The 21985-nt window shown below is 48.9% G+C and overlaps 2 protein-coding genes across 4 annotated transcripts in view; both read left to right on the top strand.

The window, feature by feature from the left end:
- Window positions 1–829: 829 nt before the first annotated feature.
- Window positions 830–1886, top strand: LOC148050986 (metallothionein-2). The gene is made up of 3 exons (XM_087739676.1): window positions 830–990; window positions 1073–1138; window positions 1654–1886. Exons 1-3 carry the CDS (start codon window positions 960–962, stop codon window positions 1746–1748), a joined length of 192 nt encoding a protein of 63 aa, XP_087595802.1. The 5' UTR covers window positions 830–959; the 3' UTR covers window positions 1749–1886.
- A 5602-nt stretch (window positions 1887–7488) lies between these two features.
- Window positions 7489–21985, top strand: part of NUP93 (nucleoporin 93) — an 84306-nt gene continuing 69809 nt past the window's right edge. Inside the window, exons 1-3 of one of the 3 annotated variants that reach the window (XM_087739180.1) lie at window positions 7489–7527; window positions 13805–14018; window positions 14561–14678. In XM_087739180.1, the coding sequence (XP_087595306.1) occupies window positions 13840–14018; window positions 14561–14678 (297 nt within the window). In that variant the 5' untranslated portion in view covers window positions 7489–7527; window positions 13805–13839. Of the gene's footprint in view, window positions 7528–7927; window positions 8289–12086; window positions 12109–13804; window positions 14019–14560; window positions 14679–21985 lie in introns of those variants that run through there. The other 2 variants (XM_087739181.1, XM_087739183.1) reach the window with 2 other exon arrangements.

Raw genomic sequence — 21985 nt, 5'->3', positions numbered from 1 at the left:
ACCCCATCTGCAGTGCCAACTCCGAGCCCAGACTTGCCCCATTTGCAACAAAAACACCACCACCACAAGCACCGGGCGCAGGCACGAGGACGGCCTGTCCCTGGCCCAGCCACTGTTTTCCGTGCCAGGTGCCGAGTTGGCCACGGGCCTGAACAGGGTAGTGGAAGCTGGTCGGCACGTAAACCCCATGAAGCCGTGATTCCCAGCAGGCCCCAGCCAGCCGTGCCACGCTCCCACGCTGCATCCCAGTGCTGCACCCCCGTGCTCACCCTGTCCTGGGGGGCCAGCCGAGCACCCCAGCCCCACGGGGGCTGCCCTGGGACCCGCCTGCTCTCCAGCAGGATGCTGAGACTGTCCCATCCCCAGGGACAGCCTCGTGCACCCCATGGCCTCCCCAAGGGTGGGGGGCACAGCCAGACCCTAGGTCTCAGCACACGAGGCCGGGAAAGTCCAGGAAGCGTGGCAGGGCTGTCCCAAATGCGTGGGAGCTGGTGGCAGTGCCATGCCAGTGCTGTCACCCCCCTTTGGCACCTTCCAGCACCTTGGCCCCCCGGGTGCAGCACCCTGCGGGGGGGTGGGGGTGGCAGAAAGGGGTGCGGGTGGGACCCCCTGGCTGGGAGCCGGGGGGGCGGGCAGGGCCACGACCCGGCTGAGCACGGCACGGCCCCGGGTGAGCACGGCCCCACGGCACCGCCCCGGGCTGAGCACGGCCCCGGACTGAGCACGGCCCCACGCTGAGCACGGCCCCACGCTGAGCACGGCCCGGCTGAGCACGGTGCCGCCCCGCCGTGCGCAGCGCCGAGCACCGCCCCGCGCCCTCACCCCATAAATACCGGGAGGCCGGCGCTGCTTCCTTACCGCCGCCAGCCCAGCCCAGCCCAGCCCAGCCCAGCCCAGCCCAGCCCAGCCCAGCCCAGCCGAGCCGCGCCGCGCCTACCTGAGCCGAGTGGAGCCGAGCCATGGACCCCCAGGACTGCACGTGTGCTGCCGGTAAGTGCCCCGTCCCGTCCGTGCCCGGCCGGTCCCGTCCCGTCCCGTCGGGCCCCGCCTGATGGCCGCTCTCCCGCCCCAGGTGACTCCTGCTCCTGCGCCGGGTCCTGCAAGTGCAAGAACTGCCGCTGCCGGAGCTGCCGCAAGAGTGAGTGGGGGGCTCAGTCCGGGGGGGGGGGGGGGTGTCTGTCCCGGGGGGCGGGGCAGCTTTTCCCTAGGGGAGCCCCCTCCTTGCCCTGTAGGACCCCCTGGGGACCTCCCTGTCCCATAGGGGAACCCACTCCTTGCCCTGCAGGACCCCCGTGGGCAGCTCCCGACCCTTGCCCCATAGAGAACCCTCCCTTGCCCTGTAGGACTCCATATGGAGACCCCTCTGCTCCCCCATAAGGGTGCCCCTGCCTTGTGGGACCCCTGCACACACCCCATGGCACGCTCATGGAGATCCCTCCCTATTCCCCTGCCCCGGGAGACCCCTTCTTCTCTCCTTTGAGGGGGTGCCCTTGCCCCTTAGGGCGCCCATGGAGACCCCCGACCACTGCCCCATGGGAATCACAGCCCTGCCCATCGCGGGGGGGGGAGTGTCCCACTTTCCACAGGGTGCCCCTGCCACATGGGATCCCCCATCCCCTTCCACCCACCCTCTAACTCTCGTATCCCCCCCAGGCTGCTGCTCCTGCTGCCCCGCAAGCTGCAGCAACTGCGCCAAGGGCTGCGTGTGCAAGGAGCCGGCCAGCAGCAAGTGCAGCTGCTGCCACTGAGCCGCTTGCCTCTGCCTGTAAATAGCCGGCACGCTTCAGGGATGGGGGGTGGGGGGCACAAAAAAGCCTATTTTTTCATATTTTGTTATATTCTGTGCCAGTGGTGAAACTGGATGGAAATAAAGGAGTTTGGCTGGAGGTATGTGTGCTGCTGTTTGGCTGGGCTGGAGGCTGAGCCCTGTCGCCGCTCGTGACTCCTGTGTGGGAATTGCCGCCTTGGGGTGGTGGAGGTGGGCTCTGCATCTCCATGGGGGAGAAAAGCAGCTGCCCGGGGCAGGGGGCAAACCTCATCCTGCATGTGGAGTGACTCTGAGCATCTTCAAGGTGCTGGTCCCCCAGCGAGGACAGGGGTGATGTGCACAGGGGTGTGGGGCAGGGGGGCTCCAGCCCACTCCTACCATTCTCTGGCATCATGGTGGGTGTCTCTGCACCACCCTGGGGTCCCACACCCTGGGGCTTCCTCTGCGTGAAGGAGCCTGTGGGAGCAAGCATGGTGGGTGGGGAGGTGGCGTGGGCTGGCAGCTTGCTGAACCCCAGTGGGGACGTGGCTGTCTCATGGGCAGGGACAAACCTTCCCAAGAGCTTGCGGTTTGCAAACCCTGATCCATTTGCAGAGGAGATCCATCCCCAAAGCCACGCTTCCTCTGCAGCCTCCTCATGCCAAATACCTCCAGCTACAGTGCCTGGCTCCTCCTGCCCCAGGCATGACCTCTGAGCGCTTTTTTCCAGCCTGTTTTTGGGGAGCACCTTGCTTGGAGCTGCGATGATCTCCAGGCTCAGGAGGGCAGACAACTGCAGCAGTGAATAAGCCCTGCGTGGGTTCAATGTAGCGCTCGGCTGCCCTGATGGTGGATGGGTGCTGGAAAGGTGTGTGGGCTGTTTTGCTTCCGAAAGCCTCTGCCAAGTGAAAGTCACTTCTTATGCACAGGATCCTCTGCCGCCGGCTGGGGTGGCTGCCCCTGCCTGCCTGTACACATCCCCTGGGTGTGCCCCGCTGCGAAGGCAGGTTCCCATCACCCCTTGCCTGCCTTTCCGGGCAGGGGGACAGCTCAGCCTGGCAGGGATGTCCCCTCCAGCCCTTGGTGGCCAGGCACCAGGGACAGGAAGAATTCAAAATGCAACACGCTGGGGCAACTGTGAAATGGAGGCCCTTAGATACCCATGCAGTCCTTTCTGCCAGGCTGGGTGGCACAAGGAGGGGTGTCTGCAAGGGGGGAGCATGGCAGTGCCAGTCCCTAATGCCCAGGCCCTTCCCAGGATGCTCCAGGCACCCAGGGGAGCTGTTTGCCCCTTCCCCAAGGGTTTGCCTAGCTTCAGTATGTGGCTCTGCAGTGGGTGCCCAGCCTGCTCAGCACCCAGCCTCTCTGGTGAGAAAAGCAATACCCTGCTCAGCACCCATCTGCCTTTTAAATGTGTTGCTTTATTGCATTAGTGCGTGTCTTTTGCCTAAGCAGCCTCCCAGCACCGCTTGTTGCAACAGAGGCTTAGCGCTGGAGACAGGGTTTAAGAACCTGCCTTGCCCTAAATGCATTTAAAAACCAATAAATCCCATGGGAAGATGCTTTGCTGGAAAACAAGACTGATGGGGGGCTGACACGGCATAGATGCTGGATGCTGCAACCCCGGCCAGTGCAGCAGAGGGGCTGCGGGCTGAGCCCCGCCAGGGCCCCGTGCCCACATCCTGCCGCAGGAACAAATCCAGGGTGAGGATGGGGTTTCCCCTCTCAGGAAATGCCCCAGGCATCAACCGCTCCCCGTTCCCAGCAGTGCGCCAGGGTGGTACGTGGGCACGCACCTCCACACCCTGCGGCTGCCAGCCTCCCCTGCCTGCTCACGGTTCTGCCTGCGCACCCGTCTGGCAGCAGCAGCTGCTCGAGAGGTGTAGACCCCCAGCCTCAGTGCCCTTTCCAGCCTCCCCAGGTGTAATTTGGGGTGAGGAAAGCCACAAGACCAGTGGGATGGGTGCAGGCACCCACGGGAAGCACTGAGCTGGAACGTGCCCAGCACCCAGATCTGCCAGTAGCTGCTGTCAGCGAGGTGGCTGGGGGCTTTCTGGTCCCCGCAGGACTATTTTCTATGGAAAAAATCTACTTTTTAAAGAAGCGGGAGCTGCTCTCAGCCCGCACACAGCTGTGTATAGCAGGAGGGTGATGGGAATAAAGGCTTAATGGAAGAAGTGGCTGGTGTGCTTTATCCAGCCCCTTGCAAAAAAGCACAGCTCAGCTTGCAGAGGTGGTTTGAGGTGACCATGTGTCTCCCCTGGGCTGGGGCAGGGGTGTCCTGGGCACACACCCAGGTGGGGCAGGGGTGTCCTGGGCACACACCCAGGTAGGCAGCCTTGCAGCGGGGTGCAGCACCCCGGGGGGCTGCGCTCAGCACCGCTTCTGGCTCCGCATGAGCCCCATGGGGCTGGTGTGTGTCTCCATGGCCCTGGGTGGTGCTGGCATACGCCCCGAGCAGAGGGCACATACGCCGGGTGCAGAGGCGTATAGGTGCTGTGCAGAGGGGATGTGTGCCCTGTGCACCCTGCACAGAGGAGCGACGCGCTGCGTGCAGAGGGGACCAGCACCCTGCGCACACGTGACAGGCACCCTGTGCAGATGGGACACGCACCCTCTGCAGATGGGACATGCACCCTGTGCTGAGGGGACGACTGCCGTGTGCAGAGAGGACACGCACCCTGTGCAGAGAGTAAATACACCCAGTGCAGAGGGGACATGCACCGTGTGCACGGGGAAAACACACCCTGTCCTCAGGGGACGTGCACCCTGTGCAGAGGGGATGGACACGCTGTGCACTCCGGGCAGAGCGGACATGCACACAGCGCGGAAGGGAAATGCACCATGTGCAGAGGGGACAGGCACCCTGCGTGGAGGGGAAATGCACCCAGTACAGAGGGGACAGGCACCCTGTGCACCCCATGCAGAAGGGACGGGCACCCCGTGCAAAGGGGACATGCACCCTGTGCAGAGGGAACGGACACGCTGTGCAGAGGGGACAGACACCTTGTGCACCCAGTGCAGAGGGGAGAGGCACCCCCTGCAGAGGGGACGTGCATCTGCACAGAGGGGCCGGGCACCCCCTGCAGAGGGGCCGGGCACCCTGCGCGCTCCGTGGCTCCCCGCCGCCCGCAGGAGCAGCCCGCCGGGGCGGGCCGCCGCCGGCTCGGTGCAGCCCAGCGCTTCCATAAGGATTTGCTGCCACCTGCCTGCCCGCTGCCACCGCCGCCCCGGGCCCGCCCAGCCCCGCTGTCTCCGCCTGGGGCGGCTCCTCCCGTGCCACCGGCCCTGCAGGGCGGCTGCTCCCCCAGCCCGCCCCGGGGGGCACCGGCACTTGGCCCCGGGCGGTCAGGACCCTCCTCCTCCCGCTGGAAAGCTGCCCCGGGAGCCTGGAAAGGCTCAGGGAGAGCTGGGGTGGCACAGCCACCCTACCAGGGCACCCATCCCACCAGGGCACCCATTGCACCAAGACATCCATCCCACCAAAGCATCCATCCCACCAGGACACCCATGCCATCAGGACATCCATCCCACCAAGGCATCCATCCCACCAAGGCATCCATCCCACCAGGACATCCATCCCACCAGGACACCCGTCCCACCAGGACACACATCCCACCAGGGCACCTATCCCACCAGGGCATCCATCTTGCCAGGACACCCATTGCACCAAGACACCCGTCCCATCAGGACATCTATCCCACCAAAGCATCCATCCCATCAGGACACACACCCATCCTACCAGGGCACCCATCCCACCAGGATGCCCATCCCATCAGTACACCCATCCCACCAGGGCACCCTGCTGGGGACCAGCACACACCTCAAAAAGTGCCCCAAATGCTCCAGTGCCATGAACGCTCTCCCCCTGCTAATTTTTGGGATGAAGCTCCACGGAGCATGTAACTGGGCACCCTGGGGCCAAGCCCAAACGCAGCAGACCCCAGGGCATGGATCAGCCTGTGGCACAGGGAAAATGTGCTTTATATGTGCCAGCTCTCAGCATATAGTGCTCAATACATCAGAAAGACTCAAAACTACAGATTTACAAAGAACACAGACTCCGGGGAGCCAGGCAGGCACCCAGCATTGGAAAACATTGATTTTTTGGGGTTGCTAGCCAGCCACTGAACAACTGGTGAGCGTCACAGCATGGGGAGAGCAACCTAACCACCTCAGAGGGGGAAAACTCGGGGTTTGCACATTCTTTTTTGCTGGCTGAGCTGGAGTGGCTGCGAGTCACCTTTGCCTCCTCAGAGATCAGAAGCAGGGCCAGTGGAATTGGGGCAGTCCCTGCAGGGCTGTAATTTATAGCAGAAGTGCTTATGGGTCACTCCACACTCTGATGGGGTCCTAAATCTCTGCCATACGTTAGAGATGCTCCCGCCCTGGGTGGCTGGGGCATGGGCAGACCTGGGCATTGAGGCAGGCAGCTCCTTGGCTAGCTACATTTTAGAGTTTAGAGCCACCCTGGGTGTTTTTATATGCCCTAAGTGATGCTCGCGACAGGGAAAAAAAGAAGTGGCAGGAGATAATTTAGGAAGGCTTGAAAAAACTTGTATTTAGTGAGGCAAAGAAAAGAAACCCCCAGGAGCATTCGGGGAAAGACATCAAAAACATGTTTTGATACTTGTCGTCCTGTGTGCAAGGAAAATCTGGATTTTGGTGTCAGGGCAGGCTGGGATGTAATTTGCCCGAGCGCATTCCGGTGAGGGCATCTTTCTGTGCAGCTGCTTCGCGGGCCAGTGGGCAGGGCTGTGAATCGATGGGCAGGGATGCACCCTGACCCCCCTGCCTGCACTTAGCAATTAGGGGGTAGCGACTGCAGCCTGTGGCAGCACTGCCCCTGGGCTCGGAGCTGCCTTAGGCATGGGAACTGCCTTTTACCTGGGAAATTTTGGAAATAGAAGCTGTATTAATGGGGTAATCCATTTGGCTTTGAAAGGCTGTAGGAAATCTTGGTGCTGCATCCGCTTCCCTTGCTGGGTACCACGAAATGGGATCCAAGGGCGTCACCGCTGCCGGCCTGTGGTACTAGGGATTTCCTCAGCAGGAATAACTCTTCACTGGGGAGAAAGGCAGTGGGATATGGAGAGAGCTGGGCAAAGGGGAGCAGGGGGTGTTTCGTGCTGCCGCTTGTTAAAACAAGCCTTAAGGAAGACAAAAGACATGATCGCAGTTATGAAGGAGGGACTTTGAAGGTTTGATGCGTGATGTTTCAGAGCAGTGACGAGGTCCATCCATCACCTCTTACACAAGCAGGCTGTTGGATGTGCCCTGCCGGGGTCCACGAAATTCCCGGTTCCCACATCTTGCCCTACAAATCCCGGGTCATCGGCAATATCTGCTGTAAGGCTTGTGCCAGTGTCTTGCTCCCCCACCATTATGCGCGTGTGCCCACGGGGGGACCGAGCGCAGTGTATCCCTGTACAGCTTCAGGAGCCCACGTCACTGGTGACGGAGAACGTACAGCGCCGAGCACATGGGGAGGAGTGGCGGCGGGCAGCCTCGAACCCCCGTCTCCGGAGACAGCTGACAGCTGCCCGCTCCCCCCCCCCCCCCGCGCTGTCTGTGTCCGCCTCCGAGCGCCTCAATAAAGTTGTTGTCGCGAGGGGGCGGGAGCCGGTGCGTGAGGACGTGCGGCGGATGGACCAATGGGAGCGCGCGGCGCGGGGAAGGGCGGCGGCTTGGCCAATGGGAGCGCGGGGAAGGGCGTGAGGGCGGCCAATAGGGGCGCGAGGCGCGGGGACAGCAGGCGCGGCGGCCGGAGCGGCGGGCAGGTGAGGTGTCATGGCTTCCCCTCCGCCGGCTCTTTTTTCCCGCGGCGGGCGGTGGCAGCTTCTAACCTCCCCCCGCCGGGTCCCGAGCCCTCGGCAGACGCCCCCCGCCCGGGGTTCCGTCTCCTCGGCGGTCGGGCGGGCCCTGCGGTGGGGAGGGCTCTACCGGGGCCTCCCCTGAGGAGAGCCCCCTCAGGGAGGCGGCTGCCTGAGGCGGGGTGTGACTAGCCCCGGGCCGCGGCACGGCCCCTGGCGCTCCCTGACCGGCGCCTCAGCCGCAGTGCAGGCCGCTGCGGCGGCGGGCTGGTGAGGAGCACTCGTAGGCCTCCCTGTGGGCCTTTCTGGGGCTCCTCGGGGTTTTCTGTATATCTCGAAAAGTAGCCCGCCTTAAAGCAGCGGGGTTGGCTTTGTACGTGCGAGGAGTAATCTCTTCACCCGAGCTGGTTCGCGCTGGTCGGTAATGCAAAGCCCAGCTGTAGGAGAGCATAGCATTTAACCAAGGTGCCGTGTTGGTGCTTCAGGAAGCAGAAGCTCGTTGTTTGAATGGGGAGGTGTCAGAAGAGTGGGTCTATGTTTGCATGTGATTTGGCCTCACTATTTCAAGTTATTACATGTGGGTTATTCCTCGCCACGGTGGCATTACTGGCCAGTTCCTGACTGGGGGAAGAGCACCTGCTGCTGGGCATCTGGTGGTGGGAGCTCATGAAAGGCACAGGGTTCTCTATGCTGTCCCTGGCTCAACTTACGTTTCACAGCAGGTTTTGGTAAGCTTGTGTAACCTTGTAGTTGCTAAGCATTGCTTTTGTGTGTGCCTGGCAGGTTATGGAAGGCTTTTGGATGCAGGAAGTAAACCATATATGATACTTGGGGCTCTTGTGTTTTTCAGATCAGTAAGCTTGATGCAGGACAGGAATAGCAATCTTTAAGCACTTAACGTGGACTCCTCAGACTATTCTTGAAGGGGAATGACGACTAGCCCTTTCCCCCAACCCCAGCTCACAAGCCCTCTCTACCAACAGTAGTGCTGACTTCTCATATAAAACAGGTGCAAATGACTATAAGGATGTCTTACAGAGCATCTCAGATGCAAAACTCTATTTCTGAAACTAAAGAATGCTATTTGTTAGTCCCTCCTAGGCAAGATTCACGCCATGTTATGGTTTTGATTTGCCCAGAGTCATCATAAAGTGTACAGAGTAACTGACTCTCACTGTTTGGTCCCAGCTGCAGGCAACAGCCAGACTTCTGTGACATGGTGTTGAACTGTCTTTGTGTTAAAGCTTGAGCTGTGGATGCACTGGGTATCGGTATTTAACTAGCAACTGCTGTGGAGCGCTGGGTGCCATCTGTGTCCCAACGTTATTCTAAACCAGAATATATTAATGAGTGGAAAGGGTTGAATTAAAGTCCAAGTGCAAACAAGGGCTATTTCCCTTCTCCTTCAATTTGGTCATGTTCTCTTACGGAACAGTAGTTAGCTCATGGAGAACTAAGGTGAGGGTGACAAAGAAGAGACAGTTCCTGTGTGCTATACTGCTCTTCACTTATGTTGTGTCTGAAAAAGGGTTTCCTGCTCTTTGGGAAAACTTGTAGGAGCTTACAAATAGGAAAAGCTTAAAAATTGCTTGGAGAACGTATGTGATTCTGTCATCTAAATCCATAAGGTTCCTGTAGTGATAATATCACAGGAAATTCAGTGAGGGGGGGAAGATCTGGGTTTTCATGTAAGGAATTTCAAATACCAAACTAAATGCTCTATTTAATGAGGATCAGTTTGCCACCTTATGGAAGTTAGTGCCCTGCTGAGTTGGGTGAGAGTCAGATGCTTAAAATAAGTACTAAGAGTTTGGAAAAGAGGGAGAGTGATAAGATGGCAAAACTGCCAGCTGAGTCAGTTATTCAGGACAGGGCGGACTTGAGACCACTCTGAGGAACTTCAAAGTCAGATGGCAGATAAAAGGCAGTGTTGACAAATGTGTCATAGTATATATTGGAAGAAATAATTTAAAATGCCTACTGTTTGGTTCCAGGTTAAATAATGAACAGCATAGAGAAGAGTTGCGTGCCCTTGTTTGTCCTTTCTCACAGTGCAAGAGCAAATAACTGAATGTTATTGCCATTAAAACTTTGAAAAAACATTTTTATTCAACATATGTGCTGTAAAAGCTCTTTGAGATCATAAAAAGATTGGACTTTTGCATGTCTACCTACAGATGAGATGAAGAACAAAACATACAGGACTGAAAATCTTTATGGGAGGCAGGGGAGGATTAACTGGTGGGTGGCAGAAGAAACAATAAGTTTGGAAGATTATTGTGTGGCCTATTCAGGATTTTCCTGCATCGGCCTTTCGTTGCTGGGGGAACAGGCTGTTGTACCAGATGGAGTACCAGGTGTAGCTTGGAGCTTTTAGGTATTTGTTTTTAAGCTGGCCTATCCTGATTTCATATGTTTTTAGTGTAGCTAGGGTATGGAAGTTTTCCCTTTGCTAGGTTTGATTAAACATTTGTTATTGTGCTTTACATACTAGAGGGTGATCTGAAAATGTGCAGCAGATATTTGGGTTGTACTTGGTCACTTCCACTTGTGGAACATGTTAAATAAGGTGGGAAGAGACCTCAAGAGTTGACCCCAATGATCTGTCTCTGCTCCTGGTGAGGGGTCAGTAGGTCTACACCATTTCTGCTTTATGCCTGTCCTATCTTTAAAAAGTCCAGTGACAGAGCGTCTGCATCCTTAGAAGGCAACTTATTTCAGCGTCTAACTAATATCCTATAAATGTCATAGTGCTTTCCTTTAAAAACAAACAAAAACTTGGCTACCTGCTCTTTGGTTTCCATCTCTGCATTTCTTAATCAGTTCCCCTGTCTGTATCATGGGGATTATGTTGCTGACTTCCGCTCTGAAATGTCTGGATGTCTGCTTATGCAAAGTGCCGTGCGAGAGCTCGATATTATTACTGCTGTTCATACAGAATTCCCCAGGCCTGCAGAATGGGCCTTTTATTTACTCATGTTTAGCTTAGTAGTCAGAAGCTGCTACGCTATCTGTAGCAGCCCAGGCTTGGAGCCTGTCAAAAAAGCACTTTTGCCTTGGATCTCGGCTGCAGCAAGTAAAGAATTGCCTGCTTTCTCTTACTAGTGTGCTCTTGTGTCTTCCTTCCAAAAGAAGCTGATCCTGGCTCGTCAGACTGGGTCTCTTGAGCACTCTGGGGCAGGAGCCTCTGCGAGAGGGCAATGCTGGATTTCTTCCTCTTTGCTTCCCATTTTGAAGAATCCCTTTGCAACTTGTGGAACTGTATTGGTCCATCAGCTATTCTGAATGTAGTGGGTGAGGCTTTCCTTCTCCCCTTGAAGGGAAGGGTGAAGTCTTCCTCCTTTCTTTTTTTTTCAAAGTGCTGGAAAAATCTAAATTTTTGTAGTCTGTTTCTCAAAGTTAATTAATTAGATGACACAAAGCCTGTCAGTATGTGAAGTACAACAGACGCTTGCGTACGCATTGGAGTGTTTCAGCTTTGTGTCCCTCTGAAGCTAGTATAGTAAAATGTTCATTGTGGCCATATTTGGAGTATAACAGCTACAGCATTCTTCATTAGATAACATTGTAGTGCTATTGAGGAGTTTTTAGGTTTTTTAGGTAATAAATCATCATTTATAATCAGTCTGAATAGCCTTAAGAAACCTGTCATCATCTTTTCTAGTTTTTTTGGCTTAAATCCAGTCAACTTGTACAATATATAGTGTTTATTTGTGGTTTTAAATGTTGGGGGAACATTAAACTGGGGTTTAATGGAATAGTAGTCTAATGCAGCAGCTTCTATTGATAAGTCATCAAAGTTGTTTTACAGAAGAGCCTTTTCAGTCCTGGCTTTTAGCCCAAGGTCGACCTGGTTTCACAGAAGTTAGTTTAATTTCTGATGTATTTTCTTTCCCTTAGGTGTCAGTTGTTGCTCTTTCCCCAGCCAGACATGAAAATCTGCCATCGCTCTGCTCGTTACTGTGGTAGCAGTTTCCATCTTGCACAGCAGCATTAAGAGTCAGACTGCAGTCTCTTGAATGCAGTAAATTCTGTCAGGGTGGAGACAAAAGTTGTTCGTGCTGTTACTCAGTCTAAATATTTGAATTCTGTCGCTTAGAAAAAGCTGTTTAGTGTTGGCTCTCTAGATAAGTTTTGAGCTGTCATTTCCAGTGCTTGGTTATAATCACAGGTAGTTTACCTTGCTCCAAAATAACTAGTTTATTCTATATTTGCTGGATTCAGTTCAGTCTCAGAGTTGTTGCATTTGTCCTACATTGGCAAATTTATGGGACAGACCTAATATGGTATTGATGTGGAGTCTATGGCTAAAAAGTGCAGGTTTGGGAGCAGTTTTATAGTGCACTGATTCTCCATGCTTTTGATTTCAGTGCTCTCTGAGAAGTTAGTGCCTTCTTACGCTCCCAGCTTTTTATCTTGTTGGTAATGGAAAGAGGAAGTGGACCGGATCAGATCAAATCAAGCTGAAGTCTGTGCTGTTCTTGCAGTCGTTGCTCCTGGAGGATCTGATCGCCACGTTCTTAACTGTACAGGAGTGTGGCTCTTCTGGTCAGTGTCTGCCAACAGAGGCTGCTTCTGGCAGGGGTGCACCTGAGTTATTGCAAGTAAACACTGGAAAGATGTTCTGTACTGCATTGCAGGGCATGAAACTGCTTATTTCCACCACCACCCCTCCCCGTTCCCCTCCATCTCGGTGGCATGCTAATCTGTTCAAACAAATCCAGTCTCTGCTATCTCACCTGATTAACAAGTCAGTGCAAATATGATCGCTGCCTCCCCCAGTAGCTCCCAGCTTTCCAGAAGTGGGTGGGGAGTGCTTGTGAAATTCTCCATTCCTGGATGCCGGCTGTTAGGGTTTGTCCTGGCACCCAGGCAGTAGGGATCAGTTTCTCTTTCTAATTGCATATGTCTGAATGAATCATCATGCAGTGCTTTTAAATCACTTGTCCAGACAGACGAAAGCAGCGCTATTGCCACTGGTGGTTGTACTTGGGAATGATGCTGAGACTGAGAACATGAGGAGTATTAAAATTGTACTATTAAATTGCTTTGGTATGGTTGAGGGGTACCAAGAAATATTTGAATTGCAGGTTATTTTTGGTTTATAAAAATGCCCTGTTTTCTTCTTGGTGGGTTCCCTTGAACTAAATAGTTTCCATTTATTTTACTTTTGAGTAAATGATAAAGAGCTGGAGTTAATGCTTGAGATCTGGCTTGTCTTATTTGATCCCAGGCACTTTGGGTTAGGGTGCAAATGCTATGAGAGAGAGTTTGTACTGGAGATTCCCATGTCTGTAGCACCGTTCAGCAAGACTAGATTTCTATGATCTTCTGTGGCTTTACAGAAGTGCCAGGTGCTCATAGCATGTTGCTGATATAGCTGCAAATCATAGATTCTGTGCATGAAGTTGAGGGTTTGGGTTTCACATTTCATTAATGTGGACACCATTGCAGCTACGTGTTTTTTCCACATTGATCCCAGGCATGTACATTTTTGTCCTTTCTGTAAAGATAACAGGCTCCATTCTGAATTTGGAACCGCACAATGCGCTGATGACCGGATCTGTAACCTTTTGCTGTATAGTTTCTTTAACTATTCTCTCATTTGGTCTATGCGAGCAGTTCTCACAAACACTGGTAAAACTTTCTGCATGCATTGAAGTTAGATGCACACCTTTTACGTTCGAACAACATGTATATATTTCTTTTGGTTTTGGGGGTTAATGACATGAGTTAACACATTTTAATAGATGGCTAGGTGGGGCTGTGTATGTACATGTATATGTTCGTCTGTTCTGTTCTGCTGTTAATTTAACCTCATGTTTAAATTGTGTGTGTTTTCAGCCCTCATATATACACATGTATCTATGCATGCATATGTATGTGTCTCCATTTTTAATATATATTAAAAAAATATACATACACACAAGTAGTTTATAGCTAAATTAACACCAAATTCTTCATAGGGGACTTCTCTGCTTTCACTCTCCTTTGTATCAAGGCAATATATGAACTGTTAAATGGCATTTACATCCCGCTTCTGACAGGTCCATAGATTTGCCTTAAGAACGTAGTTCTGCAAGGCCAAGCTCTCTGAGACCACTTGAAAGTATTTGCTTGATGTTTAGCTCTTGGGGAAGATGGGCAGATGTTCTAGAAGACCCGCTCTTGCTGGTCTGTCTGTGCGCCTGTAGGTATAGAAACTGCTTATAGCTGAGCAAGAATTTTCTCTCTTTCTCTGAAGGTTTCTGTGCATCCTGAGTGAAACCTGCAACAGAGATGGATACTGAAGGCTTTGGAGAGCTTCTCCAGCAGGCAGAACAGCTTGCGGCTGAGACAGAAGGTATCTCTGAGCTCCCTCATGTAGAACGCAACCTGCAGGAGATCCAGCAGGCTGGGGAGCGCCTGCGTTCCCGTACTCTGACCCGCACTTCCCAGGAGACTGCAGATGTTAAGGCGTAAGTATGGAGCACTGGCATTGGAAACTCTATGCAGAGGGTAGAAGCTGTTTACAGGTTTGGTTTCTAACGTGTGGGGAGTCTTGCCAGGAGGACATGCCTGGGAGAAACAGAATGACTGCAAAGCTGTTTTTCCTGCCCCTCCAACTTTCTCCTTACAAAAAAAAAACAAACTAGTAATTAAAGGATTTATCTGAGGAGCTACTGTTCCTGATTGCAGGCACTAAAGCCAAAAAGCACAGTACCTTGTTCTGGCCGCTGCTGAAGACATTTACCAACATGCTATAGAATTTTTCTATCTGGAAGGACTTGGCAGCTGTGCAGTACTGCAGTGGAACAGCAGAAAGAGTTCAGCAGGGCTGAGGTGGTTAGACAGACACATAGGGCTGTTTAAAGTTTGGGTTTTATGCAGTTTTCGTAACACAGCTGGGAGCACTGTCTGTACATGGCTAGCTGCTGACCTAAATATTGGCAGTGAATTTGGGTTTAGAGTTCTATCTGTTCAATACTAATTTCATACCTGTACAATTTCTTCCTTATAGGTCTGTTCTTCTCGGGTCTAGAGGGCTTGATATATCTCACATTTCTCAGCGACTAGAGAGTCTAAGTGCAGCCACTACATTTGAGCCTCTTGAACCTGTGAAGGACACTGACATCCAGGTAGGGGCATTTCTGACATGTGAATTACACTGCTCTTGTAACGGCCATTCCTGTGTTGTGGTTCAAAGCTCTTGTAAGGCTGTTGTGGAAACAGTCTTGCTCTGTGTTTAATTCACTGGCTAGAGGAAGTACAGAGGAGAGATGCTGCTTTCAATGATGAAAGATGTTTGAATTAGCCATCAGAAGCAGCATTAAGTACCAGATCAGCAGAAGTACTAAATTCCAAGCTGTTGCTGAAGTGAAGAGGAGCTATGTACTTACTGCCTTTGTGGAGCTGTCTTTGTTGGCTTGCAAGGCTAAATTGCACAGCAATACCTCTTCCTCATAGTTTTGAGACCTTTTTTTATGTCTGATTGGAAGAATACATGTGGAACCCCTTGGCAATTTTGAGGTATTGGAATAGGTGGCATTTAAGTCAATATGGAAAAAGAGGTGAGTATAGCTTTTTCTTTCACTGTATCTCAGATGTCATAACCTTGTCTTCGTGGCAGACTGACTTTGCTGTGTTTCATATGCTTTACCAGTGTGATTTAATCTTGTAAATTTTCATGTGGATGATTTCCCCAGGTGTCTCTAGACATTAACATGACCCACCTATTTTTGCCTTAGTTGCCTGCCTTTGTGGAATATCCTTCTTCATGATGAAGAAATCTGCGGTATTTGTTACTGGGTTAAGAGCTAGTTGTGGAATTGATGTTGTGGGTTGCATTGAAGATAACAATCCAAATTACTGGTTGATCACTTTGATGCTTATATTCCCTCTCCTTACTGGCAGATGGCTGAATTAGGAGGGTCAAAAGAGTTGCAAGCTCCTCTTTTTTGCAGAAGTAGTATGCCCTAAACTACTTAACTTCAGAAGGGAAAGGGAGGGAAGGGAGGCCTGTGAAGAGTTACCCCATTTTGTCTATGGTACGTTTTGTTTAAGCATTTGGTGCCATCCATTTTGGGTGGACAGGCCCTTAGTCTAGTCTCATTCTAGTGTTAGGAGCCCTGTGGTCTCCTCTCTCCAGTCAGATTTACTTAATCCCCTGTTCTCTGAGGACCATAGCCTTTCCAGTAGTAGCAGTGTATGCCCTGGGTCCTGTAGCAAGGTGTTTCCTTGCAGGGTAAGCTGTACTTCTCCCAGCTGGGGCTGCCTTCGGCCCTCTTGGGCTGGGAACGCAGCGAGGTGAGTGTGTGTGTGTGAGAACCGAATACTCAGGGCATCTAACGTGTTTCTCAAATACGTGATTTCTTCTTGTGCCTTTGCACCTCTTCACCTTCTGGTGATTGCTAGAATATTTGGCTATCTTCTCTACCCTCCCCAGATGACTTTCCCCTCTTCACTAAAAATTAGTGCACTCTGGAGACTTTATCTATTGGATGATCATAGAGTGAGAGCTCTAAACCACTGCCATTGTTCCCTTTCTGTCTTCTCTTATTTTATTCCTTTGTTCCAATTTCTGATGTTATTGTATTTCTAATTGGTGATGTTAAACTTGATACACGTCTTCCTTTACCCCCATTCTGTCAACTTTTTTTTTTTTTTTTAGGTTTACTACTGCTTGTTAATTCTTTGATTTCTGGTGTTTTTCCTTTCTCCTTTAGGAGCAATCTTATTGTAGATTCTCAAGCCCAGAAGCAGGGGAGCTCTTGACTCTTGGGGTTCTGAGATTTGTGGCATATGGGAAAATGGATAAGACTGTGTAATACTCACATTTTACTTTATTTTACTGGTTACCTAAACAAAATGTGAAAGCTTTCTTCTTTCTTAATTATACCAGATCTCAAGGCCTTATCATTTGATATGGTGATTCTGGTATATTCTGGTGATGATCTCAGTACATTTTTCATCTTCAGTATATTTTTTTTTTATTACCCATGTCAATACTTGAATGTTTTTCTTTCGAATGCATTTATTTCTTTAAAAAAGGAAGTGTTTAAGTTTGAATTCATGGCAGTTGACATTATGGACTCAGCTTGCTATAAACTATTACAATTATTTAAATAAAAATAAGCATATTTATTTTTTAAGCAAAAAACAAGTGACAGATGAAATTTCTTAATTGGAAAAGTTTGAAGGATGCGGGAGGAGATTGCTTTTTTTAATATCTTACCACCTGAAATCAAGAGATTTTCAGCCATGCTTAAACAAATTTGGTATCTGAGACCCATTGATTTCAACTCCAGGTGATTTTTGTGGGAGCTGGTACTTACCTTGCATAGGCATTCTTGAAAGTTTCTTAAACGTTGGTCTGTTTGCATGTTTAGGTGCTGAAATGCCTCTGTCTAGCCATCATTTTCAATCTGTCTTTTTGCGACTAAAGTTGATGATTTCTCTTGGTCTCGTATGAGAGACAACTTGAAATGCAGACAATCTGAAATGCAAACATTTTGAAATACAAGCTGGATACTTTTCTCTTTATATAAAGCAATTCAATTGACTGAACACTTTTATATGGTCTATTTCTCATAGGATTCTAGTCCATCCTAGTGGAGCTTGACATGAAGCACGTATGTAAGTGCGTGTGTAAATGTCATCTAGTAAATAAGAGATTTCTCATTCATTGTTTTCAAACTTAATAAAAATGTTTAAGATTCTGAATAAATGCTGTGCTTTTTAAGTAAGTTTATATTGTGAATATAGATACAATTGTATCCTCCTGTTGTGGAAAAGCTTCAAATTTAGCATAAAGAGAGTGGTTAATTGTAAATCAATGTGTTTAAATGGCCAAATCAGCCAATGAGATTCAGGCCTTCCTTTAGGAAAACAGCTAAAAAGTACAAATGAAAAGCAGGATTAAAATCAATAATTTAAATCAAAGTTCCCTGCTCGCTGTTTTGAATCATGATTAACAGTGGTGATTTAATCAGTGATCACTTTAATTTAAATCTAACTACTCATGTTTGAGGCCTAATACATGTGTGCTTTGAATCTTAATTTTTTTTTGTAGGCCATGTGCAGAAAACATTCATAGCAAATTAGCTGAAACCAATTTGCAGTGAGAAGGTGCTCCGTTTTTAGGTCATCTTACAGGCACATGAGTACCATGTCAGTCTTTAATGTTTTGTCCCTGTTTGTTTTGCAGTTAACAGGTGCAAGGGTTTCTGTGTTGTTTTGCAGAACATCATCCTCTGCTCTGTCTGAGGATATTTGCAGTCAAATCTCAAGCTGTCTGGCTGATCTTGACAACGGTCTGTTATCTGAAAGTAACTTGCTTAGAATATGGACAAGTCTCTGCTCTCATCTGTAGGTTCTGGTCCACAGTCATCAACAACAGGATCTTGTCTATTCAGAGTAGTTTTTTATTAAGGTTTTGTTGTTAGTTACATAAGATGACCTTCGTATTACGCACTACTGATTGTCCTGTAGTTAGGTCCGTTAACCGGGTAGGTCTTAAAATTATTTGATGCTTTAGATAAAGATGTGCTACAAAAGCTTCTTCCTATGTTACTTTTTTTTTTACCTTCTGATGATAATGTTGGGATTTGTTTTCATTCTTCCTAGCTTATTAGTTTCATAAGGCTTCTTCAGATTTGTTGTGTTTATTTTGGGCCAGATGTAGCTATCCCTTTACACTGTGTAGGCTTCTCCCTCCACAAGTTTCTCCCGCTGTATCCTGGAAGGCAGTGTGCAGAGTGATAAAAGGAAGGGATCTGGTTTATCGTTTTACAGGACTTCACTATTCCTCTGCTGTTGTTCAGTATTTACACAGACGTACTGGTAGGCTTTAATTCTGTGGATTGGGAAGAACTGTTCTGTTCTGCATCAAGCCTACAGTCTTCACTTTTTAACATTACCATTACTCTTTTTGACCAACAAAAATTTCTTCCAAAATAGCTAATGAACTTGGTTCACAATTTATCGTCGATATTGTAGGCTCAGCTGTCCTTTCTGAGTCCCATCTTTTCCTGATGCTCAACACATACTTATAAGCCTGTATAGCTTGCAGCAAATTTCTTTAGCCTTCAATCCCATCTGAAACTTTTGTCATTTGTAGATTCTTTAGTATTTTAATTATTCTTGCATGTGTAGTGTCCTTCAAGCTTCAGTTTGAGCAGGTAGTGTTATCAGTTCATAAATACTTTACAGCATCATATGATTAAGAGGCTGAAACTTTTTTCAGTTAAGCGCCTGAAACTGCACTCTTCCTCCCTGTAAAACTGTGGTGGGACTCCGTATTGGTACAACCTATGTACACCACAGCGCAGGAGGAGGTGGTGCCTCTGGAGGTGAATATGGGCGCTTGTGCCAGAAGCACAGACCTAATGCTTAGCCTTTGCTGACTGTTGCAGTTATGTCAAGGTTACAAATATGATTAAATCTTTATTGTACGAATTTTAGGTTTCTGCTGAGTTTTAAAATCTATCGAAGCTCTTGCAGCATGAAAATACTCCTTAGACTTCCTGCCATGTGCTCCCACATCGCTCCTTTGCATCCAGTGATTTCCCGACAGTTTGCTTGAGCTTCTCCAGCTTTCTTACCTAAAGTGTTTACTTATTGTCTCTGTTCCTTCTTACGTTGCAGTCTATTCTAGCAGCCTGTATGTGGGCAGCGTAGAGAGATACGCTAGAATCTAATCTCTCAAATGACAACAGACGGCACTGCAGAGGGAAAATTCCAGGAAGTATCCTGTTTTTTCTAGAGAGAATAAAACACAGCACGAAAAATCAGAAGGGAGCATCCTAGGGCATGAAGTCCCAGGACGCTGATGTGAGCCATTCAGAAAGTGTTAAGAGAATCTAGGAATTTGCCTTAATAGAGGCCTCAGATTGGGTTAACAAGCAAGAGGGATGTTCTGTACAGAATCTCTTTTAAATGGTACTCCACAGTGCTGACTAAAAAGTGCACCAAATTGCAGCTCAATTAATTATCTGAATTATTTATCAGTTGTAAAATGTAGATTGCTTGCACATAAAAGGGTTGTGAGTCCAGGAAATGTCTCCCACTAGAGCAGTAGGCCGGGAAGACTATGAAAAAGATTTTAGGCTTGCCACTAAATTATAGGAATTTGTGTTTTTCCTCTCTCATTTCAAAGGTTGTGTTCTTAAATTGCATGCAATGCAACAAACACTTCTCACAGCAAATCCAGTTCATCACAATTCTTATGTCAAGAGTTTATAAAGATCAAGACTTTTTTAAATTGTCAAAAAGCCCTATTTTGGCAAAATATTTTCGAAGTTGAATATCATAGTCAAGTGACTCTTGATGCCACATTTAGCTCATAAATGCATGTTAGTTTGTTTTGGTTTTTTTTTTTGTTTGTGGCTTTCAAAAATCCCAGGTAAGGCTTAATCGTGCAAGCTGATATCTCAAAGATGGGGTTTATGTGTATAAACATAATGCTGACATTCTGTCCAGAAAAGGTATTTCTTCACTCCCCTGAAGATGCAAACTATGATGTCCTCTTCCTGTGAGCACTGTCGCAGCAGACCTCTCTCAGGTCCCAGTAATGGCAGCCAGAGGAGGAATTACTACAAGTGTGTGGAAAGGCTGCACTATTGTAACACGTAAGGTAGGACCTGGCTCTTGCGTATGTGCTGTTTGGTTTATGTATGGAAGTCGGAGAGAGGTTCGGTGCTGTTCTAGTAAACTTGTTTGGGGTACTTGGTAGGGGTTAGTTGCAGGAGCAAGGTTTGATTTATACCTTCTAAGATAGTTTGATTATGGTATATGTTATCCTTTACTGTGTGCTTTGTGTTTTGAACACGTCGCGATGGCTTGATACTAGATTTAGCCTCCTGTATGCTTGTTGTGAAATGTCTAAGCCCAAAGTCATGGTGGTAATTTTAAGAAATGGTGTTGCTCTCACTTTTAAGGCTTGGCCCAGTTCTGTGCAGATCTGTGAAATGAATGCTAGAAATGGACATGCGCTTTCCTTGTGTACATTGCTTATCTGCTTAGAAAGTTTGAGGTGAAGTCCTGGCTTCGTTACACTGAAGGAAGATTTTGTTGAATTATCTCATTTGTCCAACAGTTTCACCTTGGCCTTCTGAGCTAGGCAGAACTGAAATGGAAGGTTGCATACCAGGGTTTGGTTTTGATTTCTGGGTGTGGATGTTCAATGTATTGACTGAGTAGCTCTCTGGAGGTCCAGATACAGAAATAAGAGCTTTTATCTAAATGAGGGCAGAAGGTTAGACTGAAATCTGTCCAAGTGGCAATTGAGGCAGACTGAAATTAAGTATCTGGGATATTTTCAGGTTTTTCTGAGTACCGTAAACAGGCTTTGTATCAAAGGCAGCTTTGACTTCTGTTTTAGTGTTGGTGGAATCTAGGTCCCAGGATGCTCGCCCCAGCACTGTATGTTCTGTTTGTGTGTATGTATGCATATGACTCATAATTTCAAAACGCTTACTCTGACATCAGGTACCGAAAGGGTGCATTATTCAACCAGTGAGCTCTTACTGCTATTTTATATTACCATTTGTGATATACTTTGTGGTATCTGCTAAAATAATACCAAAGCCTGCGGTAATCTACTAGAGTGTGACTAAAATCAGAGTTTATAAATGGAAGTGCTGACACAACCTTAAAGGGGCAACCTCAAGTGCTGCTCACCATCCATTGTTTGCATTAGCTTAGCCTGATAATGCATTTTTCCTTTTGCAGATTTTGTCCTTTCCCATTTGCCAAGCATTGATTTCTCCCCCCGCCCCCCAAGTCCTTCAGTTCTAATGGAGCTTGAAATTAAGGTGGCTTTATTTTTCTGTTGCTTCCTTGTTCACCCTAATCGATGATGCCAGCACAGCTGTGGGAACTTTTAACCATTGCAGAGCCAGGACAGTGAATGCAAGAGGACAACCTTCTACCTTGTCTGCTTTTTTTTTTTCTCCAGGGTCAGTTGTTAGCTGTTGGTTTCTTTGCATTGCTGCAGTCCGAATGAAAAATATTATTTGCGGTCGTAGTTGTGAATTCTTCAAAAGCTGTAGAAATGTTATGCTCCAAAAATACCTCTCTACAAAGGTTCCTCCCATTACTAGTACGTGCTAGTATCAAACCCTGCTATCTTCTTTGCTAGGTTGTCTCATTGGTTCCATTCAGGATTTGACCCTCAATGTATACATTTAGGCATGTAAATCAAGAATATAAAATATCCTGGTAATTAAATGTGGCGAGAGGCAGTTTTAACACAATTGAAGAAAGCAGTGATGTGGAATGAATGAGCATTTTGACATGCAGCAAATGGAGCTAAGGAGTGTGGACGTTAGAAATATAAATTACAGAAACTTCCTCATCTCGTCTCTGACGTGTTTGCATGTCTCCCTTCTTTTAGGTAACATGTAACAATTTTACATAAACCTCTAAATGAAAACTGCAGCCTGTC

The sequence above is a fragment of the Nipponia nippon genome, unplaced genomic scaffold, assembly GCF_047370975.1.
Source record: "Nipponia nippon isolate SJK-2023a ecotype South Korea unplaced genomic scaffold, ASM4737097v1 scaffold_7, whole genome shotgun sequence".
NCBI classification, from domain to species: domain Eukaryota; kingdom Metazoa; phylum Chordata; class Aves; order Pelecaniformes; family Threskiornithidae; genus Nipponia; species Nipponia nippon.
The sequence above is the reverse complement of the archived record's forward strand: the minus strand, read 5'-3'. Positions and strand labels throughout refer to the sequence as shown.